The following is a 27,616-nucleotide window of genomic DNA, read 5'->3' as shown; positions in this document are numbered from 1 at the left end:
ACTCTAAGCTGTGTCACTACAAAAGATGGTCCAAGGTCCTTAATTAAGACATTATTAAAGAAAATTTTTTTCTAGATCAACTACATTTTGTTCTTATTCTGAATTTTTCCTATTGATTGCTTCTTCCTCATACAAAGACTAGTGTAGTGACTTATAGATTTGATCAAGACTTCTCAGTAAAGATGGAGGATTTCATTTCTGTAAGGAACTATTTTTCTTTTAGTTAAATTTGTAGAACATGAGTTCCTGATCAGAGCTTCTCCAAATCTGATTGTTTTCACCAGTAACCTGATTTCTAACTTACTAAAGATTCTGAATAATTCTATATAGGACTAAGATCCTGCAGTATTAACCAGCTTCCCAATATATGATATATGTTACATATCTGCTATGACAAACTAAGAGTGCTGGGTTGAGGTGAATGGGGAAAAAACAAGAAAAGTAAAATGCAGCTCCAGTTCCAGCAGGGCTGTCAGTAGAATTCACATGAAAGATGAAAGAAAGTCACAAAACTGAGCCATTGATATAAACAAACAAGAATATTCCAAGTTTTTCCATAATTCTTGACCTAGTCAGATCCCATTATATAAAGTTGTCCAGTTCCTCACTCTTTAGAGTCATTAGCAAGTTGTTCAAGAATTAAAACTGAGAGACCCCAGTTTTGTAAGTACCAAGTCAATATATTGGTACACACAAAACACAGCTAGAGGGGCAAACACAATAGCACAGTGGATAGGGCTTTTGCTTTGCATATGATCAACCTGAGTTTGATTCCTGGCATCCATATGGTCTCCTAAGCCTTCCAGGAGTACTTTATGTGTGCAGAGCCAGGAGTAAACCCTGAGCACTGCTGGCCCAACCCTTCCTTCCAAAATATAGCTGGATCCTAAAAAATGCAATTCACATGTAACTGAGGAAAAGGGCTTATTGTATGGTTCATCTAGGCAAAAGGAATCTGAGCATCTTGTATGTGCGGGATATATTTATAAAGCTATAAAGTAGAAAATTAAAAAAAAATTGAAGCATTTATTTCCTGGTGGTTTATAGTGGGCAGAGGTTAGGGAGAAATGTCGGTCAGGTAACACAATATTTCTCATATCAAACATAGACATGATAGTGAAGCTGGAGAATGAGAGATAAAATAAGGTGGCAGGAACTAGAAAACTTTGCTTTTTTCCCCTTTTCCCCCTCCAGCCTAAACCAGTTGATGGCACATCTGGTAGGGCCTTTACCTTGGTTCTGACCCAGGTTCAATCCCTAGTACCTCATATGATTCCCCTGAGCTTTCCCTGACTGATTTCTGAACCCAGAGCCAGAAGTATCCCATCAGAACCACGAGGTTTGTCCCTCAAACCAAAAATCAAATTAATAAACACTCCTGGCACTCAAGAAACTAGAGTACAATGAAAGGTAGGTTGTTTTGCCTGAGTTCCCACGAAGGAATGTACAGAGCAAATCACAGGTCTGAGAGTTCCACTGAATGTTCTTCTTGTCTGAGCCATTCATTCATCCAATTTGGAGCAACAGCATGCTGTTACTGACATTCTCCTGCATGCACATTCAAGCCAGGTTACACCTCCAATTTTGAGTGTGGTATAGAACAGGAAGGAGGATGAGTGGGAGGTGAGTGAGGTTTTAAAGGGAATAGGAAAACACTGAATTGGTGCTTCTAGTTTGGACTTTTAATAATCAGAAAGAATGACCCTTCAACTCAAAGATTCAGTCTCATTAGAAATGACTAGACCCCTTTCATCAATTCACCTTTCTATTGCTCTCTGCCAGTCTTCCACAGTAGGAGTCTAAAGACAAGATAGGATTTGGCTCTAGGTCCAAAAACTGTATATTGTAGTTAAAGGAAACAGGCTAGGACAGTTGCATACTCTAAAGATCACTGTCCAGCTCTTGGACAGGGTGCTGACACACTTCGAGGAGATGGGAGACAGCTCAGGGTGGAGAAGAGAAGCCAGAAATTGTTTTATGGTCACAGCAGAATTTCCCCAATCAAAGGGGAGCGGGGGAGAGTGCTCTGAGTGACAGACATTAATGAAACATACTGGAATTCTTAATGGAGTGTTGAGGACTCCCTAAAAGAGGTCTCTGGATTCCCACAGTCAGTTCTTTGATCATGTTATGCATAATTGGGCTTCCACTGCTCTCTGAAAGTTCAAACAAGACCAGAAGAAAATCTCTACTCAGGAGCAAACTGTATCTGAGTGTCCTGCCTCCTTCACACCCCACCTATAGTTTGCCCGACAATGTTTTGGGGTGTAATGAACTGCAGACATCAATTTTCAAAGACATTTACAAATTCTTAGTGGCATTATTTAGGGGACCTAATAGTGGAGAAAGTTCTGTTTTCCAGAAAGCAAATGTCCTTTGGACTAGATTTATGCTGCAACAAAGGAAATTGGAGATATATGACTGTTTATCTCAACCTAAGCACAGTGAAATCAGTACAATTTGCTTCAGAGACCTTTTGATTCAATTTCTCTATTTTATAGATTGTAGCCACAGAGCATACAGAGAATATTAATCCATCCCAATCACAAAAGCTGCCAGCAGAGCCACAAATTACTCAGGATAGTTTGGTGTACCCAGAGCTCTTAGCTTTAAGAAGTTTTCCTTCCTGAGAACTGACTGAAAGGCTCCTCTAAATTTGGCAGGAATGACATCAGAAAAGAATTCTGTTCCTACCCAGAGAACCACAATAGCGTTTGCCTGATATCACCTAGAGAAAGCCAGGAGAATATTGGCTATCCTCAAATCTAGTTTTCCCCGTTGTAGGAATATAAGAAGGCTTCAAATACCACTTTTGGGGGGTTGTTTGGGGGCACACTGTGTGGTGCTCAGAGCTAATTCTTGGTTGGCTCTATGCTTAGGGACTTCTCTAGGAAGGATTGATGCAGTGCCAGGAATCAAGTCAGGGTCAAATGAGTACATGGCAAGTGCCTTAATATATACCATTTCTCAAGCACCATGGTGTTCTTAAAATTTTTATATGTGCTGTATTTTTTGTATCCAGTCAGCAAATTTATGGGTGGACAGACACATTACTACAGTTTTCCTCTGACTCTTGCATTTCTTTATTTAATGCAAATGGCAGCATTTGATGGAACTAAATATGTCCTTCTTCTGTCCTTCGTCATTATCTTTATCACTTCTTCTGCCTCTGGAGTCTAGAAATGACCAACCTTCAAGACATGTTGGCTCTTCAGGTTTGGAATAAGACATGTACATCTGAAAAAAAAATGAAATTACTGGGTCCATAAGGAAACATCAATAGACTCCTGTATGCTTGTTTACAGGGGAGTCTAGGATCAATCCCCAGCATCAGGTAATGCCCTGAGCACTGAGCAGATTGCAAGCATCTCTAAGGGTGACACTCCCCCATCCCAAAGTAATTCTTACCTCAACATTCACTACTGCATGAGTAAAACTAACTTCGCTCTTTGAAAGACTCCAAAACATAATAAATACAAAAGCATCTGGGGTCTGTGGCCACTCTATTTTAGCAAGAATATTTAGGGGGTTCATATAAGAATAATATTCATAAAACTTATTTCCTGGCCTAAAACTCTGCACACTAGAATCCCTTTTCATTCTAAGGTATTTTTGCTGTCATATTTCCAAGAAACTCTAATCTTGCACCTTACTGAGAATAATCTATTATTTTGGCTGTGGGTAGGGGGTGGTGCTCAAGACTTACTCCTAACTGTGCACTCAGGGATCACTCCTGCAGACTTCAGGGACCATATGGGGTGTCAGGGATCAAACCCAGGTCAACAAATGTCCCCTCTGTTATACTATTGCTCTGGCCTCTAGAAATTTTTAAACAAATTCCTCCAGGGCCATTAATCAGAGATTCTCTGATGCCTGAATTAATTTATTGTATAGTCAAGAATTATTTTGCGTTATTCATGTTTCAGGAAAAGAGTGGGGTTTCAATTATTCCTTTTCTCACTGTAATTTTCATTCTTTAGCAGAACTCAGGCTTTTGGCATAGCGGGAGGCACTTCCTGACATGTTAGTCTCAAGGCTGGACTAAGCAAGAAGTGTCCTGTCTCTTCTCAGATACAGCGAAGACGTGTTCACTGTAGCATGTAAACATTTTCTGTTGAGTGAATTCCATTTCTAACCGCACTCATCATCAATGAGCACCGCTAAAATGCACAAATCCATATTCACGAAGTGCCGCCCAAATGCACTGTCTGAAAACCCCAGAACTAAGCGCAAGGCACAGATCCATTTCATTTAATTAGAGTTTCAAAGAAGCCTAAAGAAAAGGGGCTGGATCTCCGTAAGTGTCTGCCACTGCGTACATATCACTGATTTTGTCAGGTGTCCTGAATTGACAATCTTTCCAAATGCAAAGTCTTAGATCCTGCTTGCTATCATAAACAAGAAAAACATATTGAGCTATTCAGATTCTGATTTTCCTATGTCCACTTTGCCTTATAGAAAATCAGAATAAGAGACTATTCTCCAAAATCAAAGCTGGTTTCCTGACCAACTGCCATCTTAGAAAAGCCCACATTTTTCTTAGCACTTATTCTATGTGTACTCACCTTTTATTTCAATTCTATGTTATTCATTTTCAAATGTTTTTACCATGTCTCCCAGCTCAGCCCAAATTGATTTGCTAATACTATCCTTAAGTCAGATTCTGTTTGGCCCCATGTCTACTTCCTTTTTGACTATCTTCACTTATGATGTGCTCTTGCATTCATGCTATTGTGTCTCTTCTATATAGACAACTATGAACTACTGGACACACACTTACAGAGCATCTACCATGTGATCATTTCTGAAAAGACAAGACTGACCAAAATAAGGACCAGAGAGTTAGTACAGCTGAGCAAAGCCAGCTTGGCACCCAGCTAACCTGAGTTCAGTCGTGGATTCCAAACTGAAGATATAATACGAACTATGCCATTGGGTCAGAAAGATGGCACAGTGGGCAGGACATGTTTGCCTTGCATGTACCCACCTATGTTTAAATCTCAACACCACATATGTTCCCCTGTGCACAGTGTAAGAAGTAAGTCAGAAGTAAGCCCTGAGCACTGTCAAAGATGACCCCTGCACCCCTCAAAAGATTACCCCAAATAGAAATTTTTTTATTGCTTGGCATTCTAGTAACCCTTATAGCTTTTCCAGTGGTAGTCTACAGCATCTCTCTTTTTAACATTAGTTTCTTGGAGCAGATTTCTGATGTGAATAAGCTAAAATGTAAATTAACTAATGAATGAGCAGAGACACACACAAGCAGAATTGCCAACTCAATATACTTCTGACTACAAGCAAGTAATTCCTTGTTGGCAGCTATTTGCAAAATAGTAATATGTATCTTATAATAGAGCACCCTATGATATTGGCTTCAGTGCTATCTCAGTAACGGCAGTTCCATTGGTAAAGAAAACAAAAGCAAAAGCAAAAATATGCAGATAAAACTTTTGCTCAGACAAAGAAACTATCCCTAAAACAAAAAGACGTTTGATTGAATTAGAGAAAATATTGTCACTGTATACTTCTGACAAAGGGCTGATATCTAAGATATATAAAGAAGTCTTAAAACTCAGTTACACCCAACTCCAATAAAATATGAAACGGGAAGAACCAAATAGACACTTCCAAAGATGGCCAACAGGCACATGAAAAATGTCCAGCATCACAGAGGGTCAGGAAAATGCAGATTAAAATAACAGTTACCATGACCTTAGACCACATGAGAATAAGAACTATCACAAAGTCCAAAGAACCGAACTGGCAGGGATGTGGAGGAAAGAACCCTTACTCATTGCTAATGCAATTTAAATCACAATATGGTCCATTCCTGAAAATATAACCAGCAAACAACCCAGTTGTGTATAAAATGTTAACATACATGTGTGTATTTACACACATGTGTATAGCACTATTTATAATAGCCAAAATATTGAAATGATTCAGTACTCCAAAACAGATGTGTGGAGAGTGTGGGATATTACACAAAGGATTAATACTAAGCTATAAGATGAAATCTTAACTTTCTTTTACAATATGCATTGAATTGGAAGGAATAAATAAGTGAAATAATTTAGAAGGATCAAGACAGTAACTAGATCATCTCACTCAAATTTAGATGTAAAGCGAGGGAATATATACTATCAAATAAAAAGTAACCTTAGAGCACAAAATTGTGCTGAAGGAGTCAGTGTTGCAGGGGACCAACCCTGTGATGGTGGGACTGAGGTGCTAACATTGTATTCCTGAAGCATATAAATGTTTCATTCTTGTGGGACCAGAGCGGTGGCGCAAGCGGTAAGGCGGCTGCCTTGCTGGTTCAATACCCCGGCGTCCCATATGGTCCCCCAAACCAGGAGCTATTTCTGAGCCCATAGCGAGGAGTGACTCCTGCACATCACCAGGTGTGCCCCCCCCAAAAAAAAATATTTCATTCTTGTAAAGCAAAGTTATCTCAATAAAAAGTGGACTTGCTCTGCTAAATTAAGGTACAAGAATCTACTGGATGCTCAAATTCCGCACTGATCTTACTATGCCCTAAAAGCTCTGTATCTTTTTTTTTTTTTTTTTGGTCTTTGAGCCACACCTTGGGATGCTGAGGGGTTACTCCTGGCTATGTGCTCAGAAATAGCTCCTGGCTTGGGGACTATATGGGACACGAGGGGGTCGAACTGCGATCAGTCCTAGGCTAGTGCCAGCAAGGCAGACACCTTATGGCTCCACTTCTGCAACACTTTTTGAAAAAAGAAATATCCAACCATATTTAACAAGAAAAGTAGACAACAACTTTGCTTATAAAGCAATTCTTTAGTCTTCTGCTTAACCAGATTCTCCTGCCTTCTTTTTGCAACATAGGGGCTCACCTAAGCTGTGAAGACTGAAATACCCTGTCCTTAATGGGAATGGGTGGTGTTTGTTTGATAACTATAAAATAATCTTATCTTTATTGTGATAAAAGTGAGACTTACTTGATATAGAAAACATCAAACATATCAAAAGTCATAAGGAATGAGTTGGCTCAATTCCACAATAAATATCCCCTAGTAACATCCCATAATTTTTCTCTGGCATTTAAAAAATTGTATGAGATTATATCACATACGTATTTTGGTAATCTACCTTTTTATTTACAAATATCCTAAAAATGTTATAGAGGAACAATTCCTATTAAAGTATTAAAAAGTTAAGAGCATTCTAGAAACCAACACCCACCCATGACTAAGATACAAAGAAAGGTTGACATACCAATGTGTGTGTGTGGGGGGGGGGGGGGGGAATACCTGCAGGGAGCAGAGAAATGAAGTCCTATGTGAGGTAGAAAGAACATTAATATTTACATAAGGAGAGGAAATTTTGTTTATAATTTACAAAAGCTGACAAGAGAAAAGAGGATCGTTTTTCTTTCTGCCATTGCTCTATGCCCACCTCCATTAAGGCTGAGTCTGGAAAGAACTGATCAGAGGACATTCCATCATGATGGAAAGGCAGGCCTGTTAGTTTTATTATCTTGGGATCAAATGGATCTATTCATGCTCTGTGATTACTTTCCAGGATGTAGCATTGTGTCTGTAAGTCACCTATAATTCAGCAAAGGGAATAATCACCTTATTTCTAATGTCCTCTAATGGGTGAAGATATAAAGCTCATTAAAAAAATTTGGGATTTGTTTTGGACCCATACTAAGATATACTAGGGAATTACTCTTGAAGGGGCTCAGAGGACCACATAGGATGCTGGGGATCAAACCTGGAGCACCCATGTACCATGCAAATGCCTTTTCTTTATATTTTCACTTGGATTCCATAAAGCTCATTCTTCAACAGCTGCTCTAAAATCATGGCAAGTCACAGAAGTGACTAAAGGAGCCCCAAAACATCCCCAAAGGCTCTAAAAGTGCTCCCATGTGTCCAATATTCACAAGTCAAGCTTTGTTCCCTCTCCTTCGTTTGAGTTAATCATTTATCAGACCATGATCCTGGTATAAATAAGCTTTTCAAGAAATGCACTAAATGGCACCCAGATGCTATGGGGTTGCAAAGCCAATTAGGTTCCCACAGAGTCTCAAACCACTCAACCAGGAAAACCTAGTTCCAGCCCTTCCACTTCGCTCCTATTTGCACCAAAGCAGCTCCATGATATTTGTCTCTCCACTGCCCACTTCAGTTCCTCTGTAGTTCAACTGGCTGATTTTCAGTCCCTTTTAAAAGTCTTTGGGGACTAGAAACAAAACAAACCTTAACCCAATGCTTTGCAGTTTTTATTCCCCTGTTTTTGTTAGGTTATAAACTGTGGCTTTGGTAAAGACTTATGTGTAGGTTGTAAGTGGCAAGTAACAAAGGCACCATGTTCAACTCTAGGGAGAAATTTTCCACTGGCTTCTTCTTTGTCCCTTTGCCTCTCAGCTCTCTTTAAATACTATGGGGTTTACTCAGTCACTGACCTTGTCTAATCATATTGATTGTAAGCAATTGCAGCCTCATTGGATAGCAAGTTGCTATGGTAATTTCGGTGTCTTGTCTTACATTTAAAGACACAATGATCCTACAAAGGGGTAAATTGCTTGTGGTTGGTGACAGAGGAAAACATAATTAGAGATCCAAATTACAAAACTAATATATTCAAATGAATTCTAAAATCTAAATCAGGATTTGATGTTATAAATTGATTCCAGAATATCTATCAAAGGCACATTTGGTCAGAATTTGCTTTTCTACTCCTTCAAACACTTGCATGCTATGGGATGGGGGTGGGGCACAAAATGTCATAAAAGGCAAAATGATGGCTGTTTGTGTGTGAAAATTAGGTAGTTAAGTAGAAGCTCTGTATCTTCAGTATGCAGGATTAAGTGTTCCAAAGACCCTCCATATGGACCATACTGCTGCCTCTCTTTAACTTGTTGCATAGCATTCTGCACATCATCATTTTTCACTGATAATGAGTGATAGCTTTGCATCTTTTATAAACACTTCAAGCAACAGTCACTTGTTAAACCAGAAGTACTCAGAACCAGCCCCTTGGGAGAAGATAACACAATTTTCTCTTGTATTAAAAACTCCACCAAGGCAAAAAGAAAATGTGTTCTTTTGAACATGCCTTAAAGAAGAGGTGTGCAAAGGAATTTGAAATCTGAAATCTGATGCCCAAAAGACCAAGGTGTGACTTTTTCTGTTCTCCTCCAAATTGAAAGTCTGCTGAGTATGATAATAAAATGTAGGAGAATGGAACACTTAGTAGCACTCTGATATCTGTAGACAGAAGCACAGAGACTTTGAGTATTACTCCATTGATGACTAAATATGCCAAAACAATGAGTATGTGTGGGCAAGTTAAGAAGAGCAAATGTCCTAATGTCGGGAAATGAGTTTTCCTTGAAGATCATTTTACAGCTGCTCAGGTATGGGGCATAGTAAGTCTTTTTAATAAAGCAAAGGACACCAAGACCATCAAGCCTGAGTTGTCCAATCAGCTCATAGTCATGAATTATCTGATTTACAAATAGGGCATCACATCACAGTATAGCCTTTTGCTTTCATCTTTAAGGTCTGGATTCTGCCCTGGCACTGTCAGAATCATTTTTAGATAAGGAAAATTAAAACAAATTGTCTGCTGGATATACAGGATTCTTGGGAATGCCTCATCTCATCACTAGACAGACCTTCCTAATCTACACCAGTTCCTTGGTCATTCACCCATATAATGACAACAACTTCAGCCCTTTTTACTTCATGTTTGATGACAAAGGACAAGAGGCATTTATCACAAGAAATCTTAAAGATGATGACCAAAGTATCTTCCTTCCTTCTCCTTCCAGGAGTCATTACAAAACAAAACACAATAAAAGCTTTTCAAAAACTAAGTCTTTTGAAGAAGATCTTTATGATTTGAAGTTATTTAAGGACAAATGTGTACTACACACTGAACTCTCACAAAGGGACCCTCTTGAAAGGATACTAACATAAGTAAAGATCTAGGTTCTCTTCTTTCACCAACAACTGGAACTGAATACAACTATTCCACTAGTATTTGGTTGACAACTCTCTAGCTCATGTTCTAATAAACATGTCAAGCACATCAATGGTGTGAAGAGGCAGCTTGTAACCCAGCATCCTTAGTGACTGTGACCAATTGAAGCCAATGTCTTGAAGCCAATGAAGAGATGTCACTCTCCTTACTATATGCTAAAAAACCAGCATTTTTTGGTGGCTTTTTTTTTTTGGGTCACACCCAGCAGCGCTCAGGGGTCACTCCTGGTTCAACACTCAGAAGTCACTCCTGGCAGGTGCGGGGACCATATGGGATGCTGGAATTTGAACCACCGACCTTCTGCATGCAAGGCAAACGCCTTACTTCTATGCTATCTCTCTGGCCCCAAGCATTTTTTTTTCTGGGAAAAAAAAGCACTTGAAATCCTTTCTTCCCTGGCCATAGATATTACTTCGTTGTGTGTGTGTGTGTGTGTGTACACGTACAATTTAATAACCAGCATGAAAGTAAAGAAGAACTACAGTAGATTTTTTTTTGGGGGGGGGGGGGGTTCAGCAACACTCAGTACTTATTCCTGGCTCTGTGCTCAGGTATCACTCTGGCCCTTGTAGTAGGTCCTGAACTACACTTCGTTCCAATCCTCAGCCTCTCATGTCTGAAAAGAGGACAATTGAATTGGCTTGTTGACTTTGGTGAGGACTAAATATTGGGACGAAGAAATTTACTGCTCAGAAACAGAAAGAAAAGTCATTCAATATTGAGGGAATGAAAACAGGCCCTGCAATTTCTGCATTCTAAGAAACCCCAAATGTGGTACAGGACAGAACAGATATCTGCTTTACGTGCAAGGGCTTCTTTCAAGGGTCCAGCCTTCCAGAAAGAAACAGAAGCCAGTCAATAAGAGCCAAATTAAGAAGTGGCCGAGGGGCCGGAAAGATAGGGTGGAGGCAGGGCATTTGCCTTGCATTTAGAGGACAGTGGTTCGAACCCCTGCATCCCGTATGGTCCCCCGAGCTTGCCAGGAGCGATTTCTGAGCAGAAAGGCAGGAGTAACCCCTGAGCGCTGCCAGGTGTTACATCCTCCTCCCCACCAAAAAAGTAGTGGCCACAAACATGAGCTCCTTAGTGCCCCTTTACTGCTGGCACTACAGGAGGCACTTGGGTGCCAAAAAGCAAAGTTAATAAGAGAGAAAAAGGAGAAGCATCAGAGATCAAATAAATATGAATTACGAAGTGAAAACAGAGACCGGAAGAAGGGGGGAAGCCAACGAGCAGGCTTCAGGTATGGCCTATAATCAAAGAGACAAAGGAGAAAGTGATTCAACAAGCTTGGGTGGCAGTTGCAAAAGAAAGGAAAATCCACTACTCACAGACACGCACACATTACATATTTACATATACGAGAAGGAGGAAATTAACCTTGGCTTCAGGGAGCTCAAGGAAGCCCTTTCAAAGCAGACAATGAAAGCAAAATTATCTCCAGGGGAGTTTCTCACCCTGACCAGAAAGAACCCTCCAGAACAATGGCCCAACTGCTCCCATGGAAATCTGTCTAGTGAGCTGGTCTGAAAAACATGGAAGTGTCTTCTTCAAGCCCTTGCCCTTTGCCCTAGTTCTTAAAAATGGAACCTGCCACAGCGGAGGTCAAGGACACACTGACTGCCTTTTATTTCTCCTTTGTTTTGTTTGTGATGCTCAGAACGATTCTGGGCTCTTTTCTAAGGAACTGGTTCCTCGACAGCTCAAGAGACCATATGGGATGCTGGGAATCAAATCCAGGTCAGCAAACACCCTCCCCACTGTACTAATGCTCCAGCCCTTACTCCCTTTTAATAACAGCATCTCAGGTTTAGTTAAATCTCAGCACTCCAGAGGTAGAAGGAACCTGGGAGATTGTCCAGATCAACAGAGCTGCCTGATAGCTAAGGTCTCTGTGGATTTCTAGAACTAATGCCCAGAAACGGTAACTGATTTGACCCAAGGGGAACTGTGAATTAATGGCCAAGTCAGAACTAGAACCTAGGGCTACTGACACCAAGAAAGTAATAAAAATCAGAGCCAGCATCTTGACCTGTCTGTAACACTGGGTTTTTGTTCTGTGCATGGCATACATTATTCATAGGATCTCTACTAGCCTGGCCAATAGTGAAAGATTGAGAATAAATTATTCTATGGGATAAGAAGGCTTAGCAACACCTCACAGAGAAACTAGACCATAGCGAGTTCTAGTGAGGAGAATGTTTCATACCCAAGAGACCTCCGCTCAGCTTACCTTTTTCATCTTGCTGGGATGTTGGGTGTTGACATTTCTTTTCCTGCGGGAGTGGGAGAATCTGGTAGCACTCAGTGTTACTCCTGGCTCTGCACTCAGAAATTACTCCTGGCATGTTCAGGGGGTCATATGGGATGCCAGGGGTCAAATCTGGGTTGGCCATGTGCAAGGCACATGTGCAAGGCAAACACTTTATCCACTGTGCTATCACTCTGGCCCCAATATTTTGGGTTATTTTTTCTGTTTTTTGTTTTGTTTGGGGCCACAGCCTAGGGTGCTCAGGTTATTCCAGATTTTTATTACCTATTTATTGTGAATTTGTTATATTGACACTACAGCATGACCTGAAATTGTTTCACCAAACATTTACTCAATATATAGTTTACATTGTTTTACCATATGGTAGAGGAATATATTCTAGTTTTCTTTCTGGACAAACATGTGTGAGGCAAATATCAGATACCATGCAGAATGCCACTTCCTACCATAAGTATTAGAATGAGAGGACAATAATGAGTCTTGTAATGGCAGGGACTTTTCATGTAGTAATCAATGGCACTTTATATAGAATTCAATGGTACTGGCAGCTTTGCCATGGCCAATAATAGCTTCCAAGCTACTTCTAACCATAGAGGGCTCAGAAGGAAGCCAGGAGAAGGAAAGTCAGTCAGCAGAAAGTGGCACTCACTACTGCTCACATTCTACCAGAGAACCTTTTTCCCAGAATGCTTTCCCTAACAGTAAGATTTATGAGAAAATGGAGTGTAGCTATGTGCCCAGAAATAAAAGTAGAGGGATAAATAGACCCAGGTGGATAGCAAAGAATGTCTTCCATGATATATGATCTCCATAATTCACAGAAAACCCCTAAAAGATCAATCTAACTGTCCCCATGCAATTAAATCTCATGGAATCGAATTGCCTTGTCTAAAACCACATAACTGTACATTAATGCTAGATGTTGGATCTACATCTGTCTGGAATCCGGATTCATGCTGCAACTCACATGAAAAATGCATATTCTTTGGTTCCTGATTAGATGAAATCACTAGTGAGATTACCCTTGCACAGCATTCAGCACAGGTCTGCTAACCAGCAAATGCCTAATAAAGGTTAATTATTGCCATTATTTCTGCTGCCTTGAGTTACACAAAATAAATTTACTATTTCTGGTGAGTTAGATCCCCTCCAACCTTCTCTCTTCCCTTCCACTGAGTCTATATAGCTGGCAGGTACTTAGGACCTAATGGCTCAATGTCCCTTCCCCATCTCCTCAATATATCTTACCCAAGTAAATCCCGACTTTTTGCTTTCGATCACTTAAACTCAAGGAACTAGTGTTTAAACTATTTCTGACAGACATATTCAAAATAAAAGCATTGTCTAACCCATTAGAACTTGTAACTTCCATTTCATTCTCTCTCCATGTAATCTCTTGCTTTTTACATTCTGCTTCTCTGACTCATTTACTTTCATTATCTAATTAAAATCCTATTTACTTTCCCAAGAGAAAAATTCTACTTAAGTTATTTAGGCATCAATACTAGCTATACTTCTACTTCTATTTCTCTAAAGGGAAATGAATTCCTTTATTCATTTTTGGGGAGCCAGGGTGGGGGTGGGGAGGCACAGCCAATGATTCTAAGGGGCTACCCTCTGAAGTGCCACAGATGTAGTATCTGTGGGGTATCAAACAAGTATCAAATCTCACACAGAGGTCTTCTGCATGCAGATCATGTGACTATCCATTTTAGCTATTTATCCCAAAAATAAATGTTCTGAATTTTTGGAGGGGAGCATGCCTGGAATTGCTTAGGGATTACTTCTGGCTTTGAGTGTAGAAATCATGCTTGGTGGACTTGATTCATATGGAGCTTGATTCATTTGACCCAGGAATTGAACCTGGGTCAACCACATGTAATGGATGTACCCTACCTGCTATAAATGAATTCTTAAATCATCCTCCTTTTTTCTAATTTTTCTCCACTTACTTATTCCATAGTTTTTGCATATTATATATAAAACTCTAAGTAGAATACAAATATTTAAGTAAATCAATGGGGCACCTTGAAAATGAAAAAAAGATGATTCATGATCCCTATCAAACAACCATTGCAGGATTGTTAATAACTGTTGGTCTAGCAGAAAGTGCAAGAAGTCATACTCCTCTTACTACTACTACTACTACTACTACTAATAATAGTAATAATAATTAATAATAATAATAAATTGTGAAAAATAGATATTTGCACGCAAAAAAGTGAAATATTAAAGAGCCATTGAATGGCTTATAAAACTAGGATGGGTTCAATAACCCATAGGAGTGCTAGATGGAACTTTTGAGGATTGTGACTGAAATGGGGAGTAGAATGAAGGAGGAAAGTATTAGACCTATTGCACACAATTCACAGTACACAGAGTAGATGATGGTTTGGACAGTTCCAGACTTAAAGCTTCAGGATGGAAAAGAAATTCAACCAAATGACACACAGTTTCCCCCTAAAATTGGGGGCTACTAAGACAGATCTTAAGAATGTGGAGTAGGGGCCCGGAGAGATAGCACAGCGTCGTTTGCCTTGCAAGCAGCCAATCCAGGACCAAAGGTGGTTGGTTCGAATCCTGGTGTCCCATATGGTCCCCCGTGCCTGCCAGGAGCTCTTTCTGAGCAGACAGCCAGGAGTAACCCCTGAGCACCGCCGGGTGTGGCCCAAAAACCAAAAAAAAAAAAAAAAAAGAAGAATGTGGAGTAGAAGAGAGGTATGACAGGGAACACATAATGCAAGAAGAAAGATCATAAAATGTGTTTAATCCCAAAATGTTCACCTTATTTGCCTTTGAGAAACTGGCACTATCACCCTTTTTTCTTTTCTTTTCTTTTTTTCACTTTCATTGACTTTGAATTCCCAACTTTTCAGGCACATTCCATTTATCCAGTAAACTGGTGATTCTGGGAAGGCAGGGGAATACCATTTTATATTTTACAGGCTCTATATTTGCACAGACAATGTGCTAACATAATCATAATCAAAAAAGTCACTGCTTGAGTCTCTGATTTATGTCCATTGACTTAAGTATAGCCTTGCCAGGCTTCAAGCACGCTGTAACACTGAAAACAAATGCTATTTGGTTGTTTTATAGGCCTATTGCTCCCCAAACCATTTCCACCTTATTCAAAATTAAAACAATAACAATGGGACTTTGTGAAGTAGGAATGGTTGTCAGAAATACTAGATATATGGCAGGCATGATTCCTAACACTCTTTGTGGACCCTTGAACTGGAATTCATTCATTTCACCTATTGCCTCTATGTCATAGGGAAAATGACTTAACCACAGAATTCTGCTTGTTCGCTCTTCAGTAAAGGGCCTAAGGATAGCACTCTCTTCAGAGAGCAGTTGTGAGGATGAAGTAATTTAATAAGTGTAAAGTTTCAGAACATTTGACATATAATAGCTGCGTAATAAATATAGCTGGTATGTAATGCTATTTACTCTTTTCCTCATCGGCTGAGGGAAGGAGATAAATTATACCCAAATGTAGATGACTAACATGATTTAGATTAAACAGAAAAAGGACATGTTTAGAAGTGACTTGAATATAGATGTTTGAAACCAGTTATTTGAGGATGATTTTATCCATCTCATGTGGGAGCCATTCAGAAAATACTATTAGAAAGATTCATCTAACCCAAGAAAAAGGAAGCAGATTTGAGCCACATCAGGAAAGGACAGGAAAGGATCTACTAGCTGTCCTCTGCAGAGGGACCAAGAGCACCTCAGCAATGCTTTTACCTTGACTTTATAACTCCTCCCAGAAAACCCACACTTGTAGTTGATGATGCCTGTGGTGGAGACAACTGTATTGGAGCACTCATAAGCTCTTCCTAATATTCTTTATTGGCTCATGGACCAGGCAGTTAGTTTTATTTCGACTAAGACAAAGAATAGAACTTGAGATAATGTCGTAGCCTGATTTAAGAATTAAAAATAATTTATAGATGAGATAAGGGCAGCCACCCCATGATCCTTGCTTTCATTGTTTCCCCCAGCACAGTGGAGGAAAAGGACATATATTCAAGAATGCAGAGGCATTTCATAATTAACTCTATCAATAGACACAAGGATGCAGAAATAGCTGCAGAGACATTCAGCGCAAAACTCCAAGAGATGAAGGATAAACGCAGAAAGATTGGGTGATATTTGAGTTTACATGTGACAAGCAAGCACTTAATATATTTGACAACCTTGTGAGGTGTCTATTATACCTATTTTTTTATTTTTATTGTGGCCAAAGTGAATTACAAATCTTTCAAAGTAATATTTAAGGTACATAAAGACAATAAATGAGGGGCATTCCCTCCATCAGTGTTGTCCTCCCTTCACCCCTGTTCCTGGCGTGCATCCCATATCTCCCTCCCTTACCCCCCCCCCCCAGAATGCTAGTGTCACTGGTCCCCATTAGTGGAGCTTGTTGTAGATTGGGTATCGATTCTGTTGTCATTGATGTTTGGTTTGGTGTTCAAGTCTGATCATTTTTTATTTCCCTAAATATTCATACAACTGTCTGATCCTGGTACCATTCATATTTCCCTCTCAATTTATGAGACTGAATAAGATGATTCAAATTATATGATTCTGTTGGAGATAAAAAGAAAAAGAAAAAAACTGGGAGGAGTCTGTCTAGGTGTTATAAATTTCAATTTAGAAGAAGAAAAGAAAAAAGAATAAAAAGGTAGCAAAACAAACAAAAAAAACAACAACAAAGCAACAACAAAAAATAAAAAAAAAAGAACAAACAAAAAACCACAGAGAAGGCTACTAAGGCTCAGAGATCCTCTCTAAATTCCACAGCTATACAGCTAGTAACAATGGAGGCAGGATTCAAACTCTCCCAGAGTCTCTCAATCTGACCTCACAGAGATCTCAATGAGGGTAGATACGTTTTAAGGTCTTTGGAATCTATTTGTATGGAGAATTTTGACTTATTTTTTCTTGTTCTAAACCTATCTCAAATTTATGTAAATCATATAGCACATTTCTAGGAGAATTTCTAGAGGAATAGGTTCATGTAAGAGATCTAGAGCACCCTAATAGATATGTGCATATAATTATATAGGTAAGAATAGCATATACAAGTATGCCATATTTATATACTTATATAGTTAAATGCAACATACCAACAACCATTTCTTTTTCTCTAGTAAGTCATATGTAGCCTAGAAACTTGACTTACTGAGTTGACATTTCTTAAGAAAGTTAGTGATGACTAATGAAACTCAGGGTCCTGTTTATTTGTTTTAAGATCATGGCACCAAACCTAAAGTCCCAGACATTAAGGTTACTTCATCAAATATATTGAGCATTTATTGAATTAGTTCTTCTCTCTTATTTCTTTTTTTTTTTTTTTTTTTTTTTTTTTGGTTTTTGGGCCACACCCGTTTGACGCTCAGGGGTTACTCCTGACTATGTGCTCAGAAATCGCCCCTGGCTTGGGGGAACCATGTGGGACGCCGGGGGATCGAACCGTGGTCCATCCTACACTAGCGCTTGCAAGGCAGACACTTTACCTCTAGCGCCACCTTCCCAGCCCCTCTTCTCTCTTATTTCAAGATATATTCCAGGGTTTTAATAATCAAAAAGTTTCCTTTGTGTGCTACTGCACAATTTGATTTGCAAATACTGTTTGTTGCAAGTTTTCACGAACACACTTTATTGTTCACAAGCCAAGGTGGAAAATCTTTTTAGAATCTTTCAAAAATCATTCATTTATTCAACAAACATGTGGCAGGCAGAAAGAAGAAAAAGATCAAAGACAACTCTGCTCTTATCCAGGACCATTTTGCCCCATGAAGACAAACCCAAATACAACCCCCATGTAACATGTGAGTGTGGAGAGGAGATGGACAATTTCAGGTTCACGGGTTAAGAAAGAAAAATAATCAACTACATTTAATCTGAGGTTACTAAAAAATATAAAAGAATTTGATTCAATAAATATTAAAAAATAGATCCATGTAGTTGAGTCCCCTAATGTGCCCAATTAGTGAGTAATATAGTAGAGAAAAAGAAAACTCTTTCTAGAGAAAACAAAGGAAAGGATGGGGTAGGCATGAGTGAAGAATAATTCTTAAATAAAAAATAAGAAATTAAAGATGTTTATGTGACTGCTGGGTTCCCAGTTTTAGTCTTTAGCTCATTTATATGCAATAAATTAACTATAGGCCATGCCCAGCTTATGCAAGGCCTTCAGTTTGGCACCTTGCTCATGTTATGTTGCTCCAACACCTCCTGGGTGCCCCTAGTGACCCAAGTACCACCAGAGCTAAACATTGAACTACCACATAGAATTAATTTAATTAATAATAGTCCGGGATGGTGTTGGATGATGGTGGATGAATAGTGAGGCCTTTCTCAGCCAGGCCAGGCACCTGCAGCTTCTTTGGCTTGATGGGTCTGTGGGTTCAGGATAACAACGAGGAGATGATCCACAGCAGTCAGATTTCAGAAGACACGAAGCTTTATTATTAGGCCCTAGCCACCGTGTGTGGCTTTTAAACTAAACAGTCTCTGCACCCAACCATCTCTCCTCTCTCCAACCTGCCTTTTCCTCCTAAGGCTTCTAGCACTAAATCTCTTGCTCAATCTCCCTTACACCCCTCAAGCAACTCCTTTGTTATCTTCTATAGAGCCCTCTCAGATGTGGGCTGGCCTGAGATAAGCATTTAGCTTAGTGAGGGGTAACACTACCAAGCCCAGGTGGTAGGCTGAACATTACTGTGTGACTCCCATATAAACTTTGGTCATAGTTTTTCAGTCTTGACTTACTCTACAAACCCAAACCTCTGAATGATAATAAAGTATTAATTGTTGTAATAAAGTAGTAATTGTTCAAATGATGAATATCACTCAATGGTAGATGAAAATTAGATGCAGGACCTGACTGAATTATAAATGCTCAGTCACTTTTTAACATCCCCATCTCCAGGGATCAGGTTCCTGATTTAGCCACCCAGCCCCAGTCAAGTATACTTGACTTTCCATCACTGAGCGTAGTCCATCATCCCCAACATTCATCTTGAGAAAGTCACTCCTCCTTCACATACCTCTCTTATCTTTGCAATTGATGTCATAAAATTGAATATACCTGGGTGGAGTGATAGCACAGTAGGGAGGGCATTTGTCTTGCACATGACAAACCTGGGTTTGATTCCCAGAATCCCATATGGTTCGCCCCGCCCCCCCCCCAGCCTGCCAGAAGTAACCCCTGAGCATCATCAGGTACAACCCAAAACCAAAACAAAAAGTAAACAAAAAAGAAGAAAGAAATACCTTCTGAAACAATTTAGAAGTATTCTTGGCTGGTTTTACACAATAATTATAGGTTATTTTGACCAAAAAAAAAAAGTAATCTAAGGGAACTCTCATAAAATGAGGGGAATTAATAGGCTGATATACAGTACTGTAAAAAGTGAATGGACCTGCTAGGAAATGTTAGTGGGGCCCTGAAATTTTGTTGGGAAGCTATAATCCTTTTAGCATTTGGGGACCTGGGGGTGGAACATGCTAAACAGTGATTGAGGCCACTCCTCACAGTGCCAGATTTCAAACAAGGGTCCAAGTCACAGCTACAGGCTAGGCAAGTGCCTTAAACCTTTGTACTATCACTCTAACACTTTGATGCTCTTAGTAATTAAGTTCTTGACACCATGCTTTATTTTGTATATTCAAATAAATTTTTATTTTATAAAATGTATTATTTAATAGAATATAGAAATTATAATAATATATTTTATAAAAACTTTCCTTTGCTCCTGCACCCAACTCATTTATGTTCAATAATGTTTTCTTTCTCTAGATTTAACACTTTTCCCCACCTCATTCCGGTTCTTTTTCCACTTTCAGAACAGAGGAGAAAAATTAAAAGTTAATGGTCAGCATGTTCTAGGAAGAGAAGAAAGAGAAAGGAGAGAGGAAGAGGAGGAAATGAGGAAAGAAAACAGAGGAAAGGGAAGAAAGGAAGGATGAGGAAAAGTAAAGGGGGGAAGAAAGGGAGAGAGGAAAATGGAGAAGAGTGGGAGAAAGCTAGTAAAGAGATACATTAGTCCTGTACACTGAGAACTGAATTTTATTTCAGGACCCTCTTACTGATCTTAGAGGCTGATTTAGGACTCTAGCTGAGGTGGCTGTGTTCTGCAAAGTCATTTTGAAGAAAAATTCATGTTCCACTTAGAAAATAAAATTAGGGGCTGGATGGATAGTAGGGTGTTTGCCTTACATGCAGTTGATCCAGGATGGATCCTGTAGTTCGGATCCCAGCATCCTATATGGTCCCCCTCACCTGCCAGGAGCAATTTCTGAGCACAGGAGTAACCCCTGAGCACCAACAGGAGTGACCCAAAAAGCCACACACACACACACACACAAAATGAAATCAATAATTTGCATGGGAGTTGCTGATATTAGTTACAGGAAGCTTGGACAAGGAGTCCCTCAACTTAGCATCAACCAACATGCTAAGCAGTGTGAAAACAAAACTTAGCTCCCCTGATGTCCCTCCAGATGTATAGAGAACATTACTTTAAGACAGGAGAGCTGAGAAAATTTAAAATGTCAAAGCCTGTGAACAAAAAATATACAGAGCCTAGTTCAAATTTATGGGGCAGATTTTGACCATAGTACTAGTTCATCTAAGCAACTGATTATTTCTTTTTTTCCTAAACTCTATAATTTCATTCAAATCTTTAAGTATAAAATAAAGTCTATCAGACTGTTTCCATGTTCAAGTTCTTAATCTGTTTACCCAACAAACTCTTTGAGTGGATACCATAGTCAAGAATGGAAGTTGTGAAGACCTAAATGTACTAAAGGAATCACCAAAGACACTACTGACAAAGAAGCTAATCTTCCTCACTCATTAAAATCATAAAGCTGGAAAATTATAAATTGGACACATGAAAAATTCACCAGAGAAAAGGCAAACTTGAATGATGTGTGAATAGAAGCCCTTATGGAATCTATGGCCTGGTCCTTAAGTGACACAATGGTAGTTTCCATAAAGAGGTAATAAAATGTTAGAATTTAAGAGATTATTGTAGGGTGATCTATAACTGCATGAAAAAGACCATAGAAAAAAGATTCCTGGATCTTGAGAGATATATAATTACATTTATAAAAAAGCAAAAAAAAATATTAAGAATTTTCTGTCTCAGTTACTCTTATGTGGGATACTTAGCATACTTGGGTTTATCCTGAGGTAAGAATCTTTGATTACTGCCATAGAACAAAAATGTTTGTCCTTCACATAATATCTCTTCAGGGGCCAAGCAATAGGACAGTAGGTATGTCTTGCATGCACCAACCTGGGCTTGATGCCAGACATCCCATAAGGGATGTAAAGAGCCAAGAGAACCTTTTATGACCCAAACCAATCTCCCCACCAAAAAGTCTCCCCACTCATAGGAGCCTGAAAGAAATAAGTCTTCTAACACCTGGCTTGCCTCAGACATTTCCTGCTCCCTGGAGACTGGCACCCCTTTACCCCACAAGGCAGACTTCCAGTTCTGCCACTCAGGCCTTGCTCTTGATCAAACGTAGTCCTTGTAGTGCTTCAGTTAAACCCCAGGCGAGAGTCCAGTACTCCGCCTCAGCCAATTTGAATGCACACAGCCTGTGAGACATCCTCAGACACTCTCAGCTGCCACATTAAAACTGCATGAGCATCTTCCTCAGGAGGCCTAATAAAAGCGCGTTTCAACAGTAAGCCACTTACACGCATTAACTCAGAAAGCTGTCGTCTCTCCTCATCAACTCTGGCCTTCCACAGAGGGGACTACTTTTTTCCCTGCCTTCAAATCACAGAAAGAGCAAAAACTGCTGGGCCCCGCAGGATTTTTCTCTGGAAACTATAAACCAAGACAACATTAATGGCAAAGGCCTTTCATAACAGGCCCCATTTGAGTAATGGCATGGAAGGGGAAAATTTACAATCTGTTTGTTTAAAAAAGCCATGGAGTGCCAGAGGCATAGAACAAAGGGACCATGTTGTGCATAAAAGAGTCCCAGGGACCACCAGACTGACCCCCGAGGTAGAGTCCAGGAGCACTTTCAAGTGTGGCTCCCCAAATAATAAATAAAAGATTGAAATAAATTTCTCATCTTCCTAAAACCAGGTGATTAAAGAAATAAACCTTAATTCATGATTTAGAGCAAGACATTGAAGTTGATGCTAGATTAAAAAGTCACCTGTTTATAAAAAATATTTTAAAGTTTAATAAAGTTTATTGGTTATACAGTCATTTTCATTTGTTCACTTATTGTATCAACTTTTTCACTGCAATAGCAGTGACCAAATCTGGGCCTCTATCCCTCCATAGGCCTCAGGTTCTATTTTAAACTGGGTGGCTTCAAAACTGTTAGTGTACCTAGGGATTGTTTTCTCACTGTTGCCTAAGCATCATCTTCTATCATGTTAGTTTTGTCTCACTGAATCAAAGAGAAAGACTTTCTTAGACATCTTTTTGGTCTAATGAGGCACCATAGATACAAAATTCTATTCCAATTCCTAACGCCATGTATGGATAATACCTTAACTGACTTGAATTATATGTTTCTTCCCTTGCAGAGAGATCTCACAAAATGATGTATTGGAAATAATAGAAGCAAATGTATTCTCCAATCTTCCTAAATTGCATGAAATGTAAGCAAGAATCTAGTGGTCTTCTTGTGACTAGTATTAATCATAGTTTTCATCTTTTTTTCTCATAACCCTGGGAGACTCGAGGTATGCTTTGTTCTTGATTCCCCTGAACTTTGCTTTGAATGTATCAGAGTCAGCTCAGAAGGTCCTATTGATGCATTTCTTCTCACCCATCTAGGCACCAGCCCAGCAGCCCAGAATCTAACCAAGTAGTTTCCTCCTTCTCAGAGTTGTTTCATAATAGGACCCAAAAATTTGTCTATGAGCAAGTAATTCCACCTTGTTCTTCCAAGTTCTTCCACAATCAAAGGCTCAAGTAAAGGAGTCACATGTTCCAGTTAAATATGAGCAACCACAGTCTAAATATTAACCTATAGCTTATTAACCTTGACCTTGGTAAGATACAAAAGCATTCTCAGCCTCACATCCTAATTATTTTTAATTCTCATTAAGCCTCTACTAGCGATGCCTTCCTTCCTTCTTTTCATTGCCCTCATGCTTCTTCCTTTCTTCTCTCCCTGCTTGGCCTCCCCTGACCCTCATTGAGAAGAGAGACCTTCTGGGGGAGAGGGTTCACAGGTACAGGAAAGATCAGAGAAATGAGCCCAAAAGGCAGACAGCTCTCTGCACTGAGTCAAACAGTACATGTCTGTGTGGGTCAACGGGCAGCAGAGCTAACAGAGCAACTCTTTCATCACTCATCTGTGTAGAGAAGTGCCCACCTCAATGGAGCTCTGACAGTGCTTAAAATGATTAATTGCCTTGGATCTGGGTAGCTACAGGTTAGAGCAGCATAAAAGTAAAGGAAACAAAGAAGAACTAATTATCCTAGGGCAACTCTGCAAATATACATTGATCCAGTAAGAAGAGAAAAGGGCAGCCTTTCCCTGTTGAAATCCAAAATGTCAAGATGCTCCACTCCAAGCTATTGTTCAGGGTGTAACACAGGTCAAGATGGCACCCAAGTTAGTCCCTCCATGCGCTTCTCAGTCTATGACAGGAAAAGAATGGAGGCATCTCTCAGGCATTATTTGCCAGGATTATGGCTGAAACCAAAGATACCCACTGTTTACTCCAAATCTCCATTTCTCTGTCCTTGCATCCTTTTTTGCCTTTACCCTATTTCCTTTAATTTCATCTTCTTTCCACCCTCTTATCTTTTCTTTCATCCCCTTCTATTTTGTCTCCAGATCAGAAAAAAAAACCTAATTTCTCCTTCTTAATTCTACCCTACCCTTTCATCATCTGAAAAGATCATCATAGGGTTAAGAGTGAACCATGCCCAGTGTAAAAAAGATTCATTCAGCTAGAGTTTATCTGTCCATCTGAATAGTTCAAAGAGGACTTTAGTGGTGATAGTTAAAGGAGACAAAGTTAATATTTAACTTCACAATTTGGTGAATAGAAAAGGAGCACCAAATTCAAGCTCAATGTTTGTTTAAAAGATGCATGATGAATTATTGATATATACTCATTAGAAATGACTACAGTATTCCTTATTGTTGAAATCACTTGCTTGCCCTTTCCTGTTTTTACAGCAGAATTGAAAAGGCCAACAACCTGCTTTACATCCACCCTGAGGCCTTCCAGAACCTTCCAAACCTCCGATATTTGTAAGAATTTCTATTTTCTTGGTATCCTCTCTCTGATCAAATTGTTTACTCCTATTCTAACAAAGTCATTACTTGATTCTAGGGTAAACAAATAGGCTTTGTGGGGAGCTGTGTAGTAAAATTGCCTTTATAGGGACACATTGATTTTAATTTTATTTAATCAGTGAATTCTACTCTTATCCATTTTTTTCATTGACCAACAAATGTTCCCAGGTAGTGTAACTAATATCGTTTATATGAATGGGGTTGTCTACAGAATGCCACCATAATTTAGTCTTAATTAAATGCACCAAAGTTTTGGCTAACATTTAGCTCCCGACCTTGACCTCAAAAGTCTCTTTTCCACATGTGCATTTTTTTTTCTTACAAACTGCAGCATTTTAGAACTCTAGGCTAATACTGAGCATGCCAGTTGATCTGCAAAGAGATGTCTGGTGTTTGAGCTCCCTCTTTTGGGACTGTTTTATCAGCAAAACTATTCCTTCTTGTACAATGGCTTTCAAAGTAACTGAGGATATGAGAGATTCTTGAGGTGCTGTGATAAGGTTCCAACAAGAATTTTGTCTCTAGAGTCTAGACTTCTAGCTTCACATCAAACTTGCTACTATTCAAGGCAAGAAGGCAAGAACTTAACTCCTCTTTTTTTCTTTTTTTTTTTTTTGTTTGATTTTTGGCTCACACCTGGCAGTGCTCAAGGGTTACTCCTGGCTCTATGCTCAGAAATCGCCCCTCGCAGGCACAGGGGACCATATGGGATGCCGGGATTCGAACCACTGTCTTTCTGCATGAAAGGCAAACACCTTACCTCCATAATATCTCTTCGGCCCCAAGAACTTAACTCCTCAATGATTTTTTTCTTCTCCAAGAAAGGAGAAATAGAGACTGGAGAGATAATATAGCATTCAAGGCCCTTGGTGGGCATATAAATTCATATGTCTATCATAAAAAAATAGAGATATTTCTCAAAATATTAAAAATTGGCATAGAATCTAGGTAGCCTCACTTCTTGGTAATTATCCAAATGCAAAAACATTAATATGAAGTGATGTCTAAATCCCCATGTTCACCGTAGCATTATTTATAATAGACAACAGTTTAAAACAACTTGAGTCCATGACAAATGAGTGATACAGATAATTATACATAATGAATACTATTTAGTTAGAAATAATGAAATTCTGCTATGTGCAACAACATGGATAGTCCTAAAGCATAGTGTGCTTCTGACTGAGTGAAATAAGTCAGAAGAAAATAAGCATTATATGATTTCACCATATGTGGGAGGCAAAATGAATTAATTAAAGCAAACAAAGGCTATTAGACTAGAAGAACAAAATAGAGATTATCAGTAAAAGTGAGAAAGCACAGTTAAGTTGGATAAAGGAGTCAACTTTTTGATGATTGTCAGAAATTAGCATTCTGGGATAAACATAATGTAATATATACAGATATGATTTTATAGAGAAATAGTACAATGGGTAGACACTCAACTTGCATGTGGCTTGCATTTAACTTCAGGACCTCGATGGTCCTGTAAGCTCTTCCAGGAGTAACCATGAGCACAGAGCCAGGAAAAATCTCGAAGCCAAAGTGTTTGTAGCCTATGATCCCCTTCCCCAACTGTGTAATAAATTATTTTGCATCTCCACCATGTTGATCACTATTAGGACCATGAGAGGACCCATTGTTCATCTCAAGCCTTTTACTTTATTGCCTAGCATGGAACTTTTCCTGAAACATAATCTCCCCAGGAAGTGGTAAATGATTAACCTAGAAAATAGGGGGCCTTTTGATCCTCCAAAAGGCAACTCTGCAGGGTTCAGTCATCCATTTCTTAGGAGACTCAATTTTAAAGTAGCCGAGGGCATGAGAGATCCCTGAGGTGCTGTGAGAAGGTACCAACAAGGATTTTATCTCTAGAGTCAAAGTATCTGGCTCCACATACTTGGTACTCTTGGTTTTCAAATCTGAAAGATTGCAGATGACTTATACAAATCTCGTTAAACTTCATTATTCATGCCTAAGTCACAAACAGCTCTGTAGAATAGCTGCCAGGTAGATGTAAATGGCAAAGATCTCAGCTATTCTTGGGAATAATCCACTACTTGCTTCAAGTCAAAAAGAAAGCATAAAATGGATAAAATAATCTAGAAGAGACCATCAGGAGGAGTGAAAATTAGTTCTTGTTTTCCTCAAGCCAGGAGTAATATTTACCATCACAACCACCAAAGCAGGAAATTATAATTGGTAGGAGTGATTTGCCATTTGACTTGGGCATCTCAATTGCTGCACACATAAACACATTTAGAAATGGTGTTCTGAATTGATCGGCATTGATTCCTTTTCATTTTGATCATTTGATGGCACAGAATTCAAGACAACCAGAAATCAGCGTTCTTCATCACAGCCTTCACACTTCACTATTGGAACATAAAGTGGGTAGAAAAAAAAAAACAAAACTCATGCATAAAGAAATTCACTCTAAGTAGAAAAACATACATCAAATGATTCATCTGGGTGATTTTTTTAAAGTCAATATTGTATTTGTAGGCAATATTTCTTTACTGTTCTGCTTTCCAGAGCTGACCCTTGTGTATTAAAGATTATCTATTGATCTGTAAAATAATTTTGAAGCATTATTCTCTTGCCTTTGCATCCTGACAGAGTAATTCTCAGGCAGTTGATTTTGCTCTTTGGTATTCGATAAAGCAAAATTTCATCACAGAAAATCTTTCACACAGCTGAATGAGCCCCCCCTCTCTCTGACAGTCATCTATACTTGTAAGCCTGATGCACTACCTTAGAGTGCCTGCTAATGATAGTCATGCCAACTTTAAGTTTTCCTCAAACCTGGGGTAACTTCAGGCCAGTCCTAACCATTTATATCATTTCTTCTCTTGACCTCCCCTAAGTTCATCTTCTTCCCTTGGTTTGGTAGAAGTAATGAAATTAGCTCTGATTATATATATAAAACCACATGCTGTTACTATCATGATCAAGGAACAGAGTCAGAGACTAGAGAGACAGAACTGGGGAGCCAATGAGCCC

The 27,616-nt window shown here is 39.2% G+C and overlaps 1 protein-coding gene across 1 annotated transcript in view; it reads left to right on the top strand.

Annotated features, from left to right (window-relative positions):
* Positions 1 to 27,616, top strand: part of FSHR (follicle stimulating hormone receptor) — a 180,841-nt gene that overhangs the window by 110,017 nt on the left and 43,208 nt on the right. The window contains exons 3-4 of the mRNA XM_049785036.1: positions 22,881 to 22,955; positions 24,494 to 24,568. Coding sequence (XP_049640993.1) covers positions 22,881 to 22,955; positions 24,494 to 24,568 — 150 coding nt within the window. The remainder of the gene's footprint in view (positions 1 to 22,880; positions 22,956 to 24,493; positions 24,569 to 27,616) is intronic.

This window comes from Suncus etruscus, chromosome 12, assembly GCF_024139225.1.
Source record: "Suncus etruscus isolate mSunEtr1 chromosome 12, mSunEtr1.pri.cur, whole genome shotgun sequence".
Taxonomy (NCBI): Eukaryota; Metazoa; Chordata; class Mammalia; order Eulipotyphla; family Soricidae; genus Suncus; species Suncus etruscus.
Note: the sequence above shows the minus strand (reverse complement) of the source record. Positions and strands in the feature narration are given on the sequence as shown.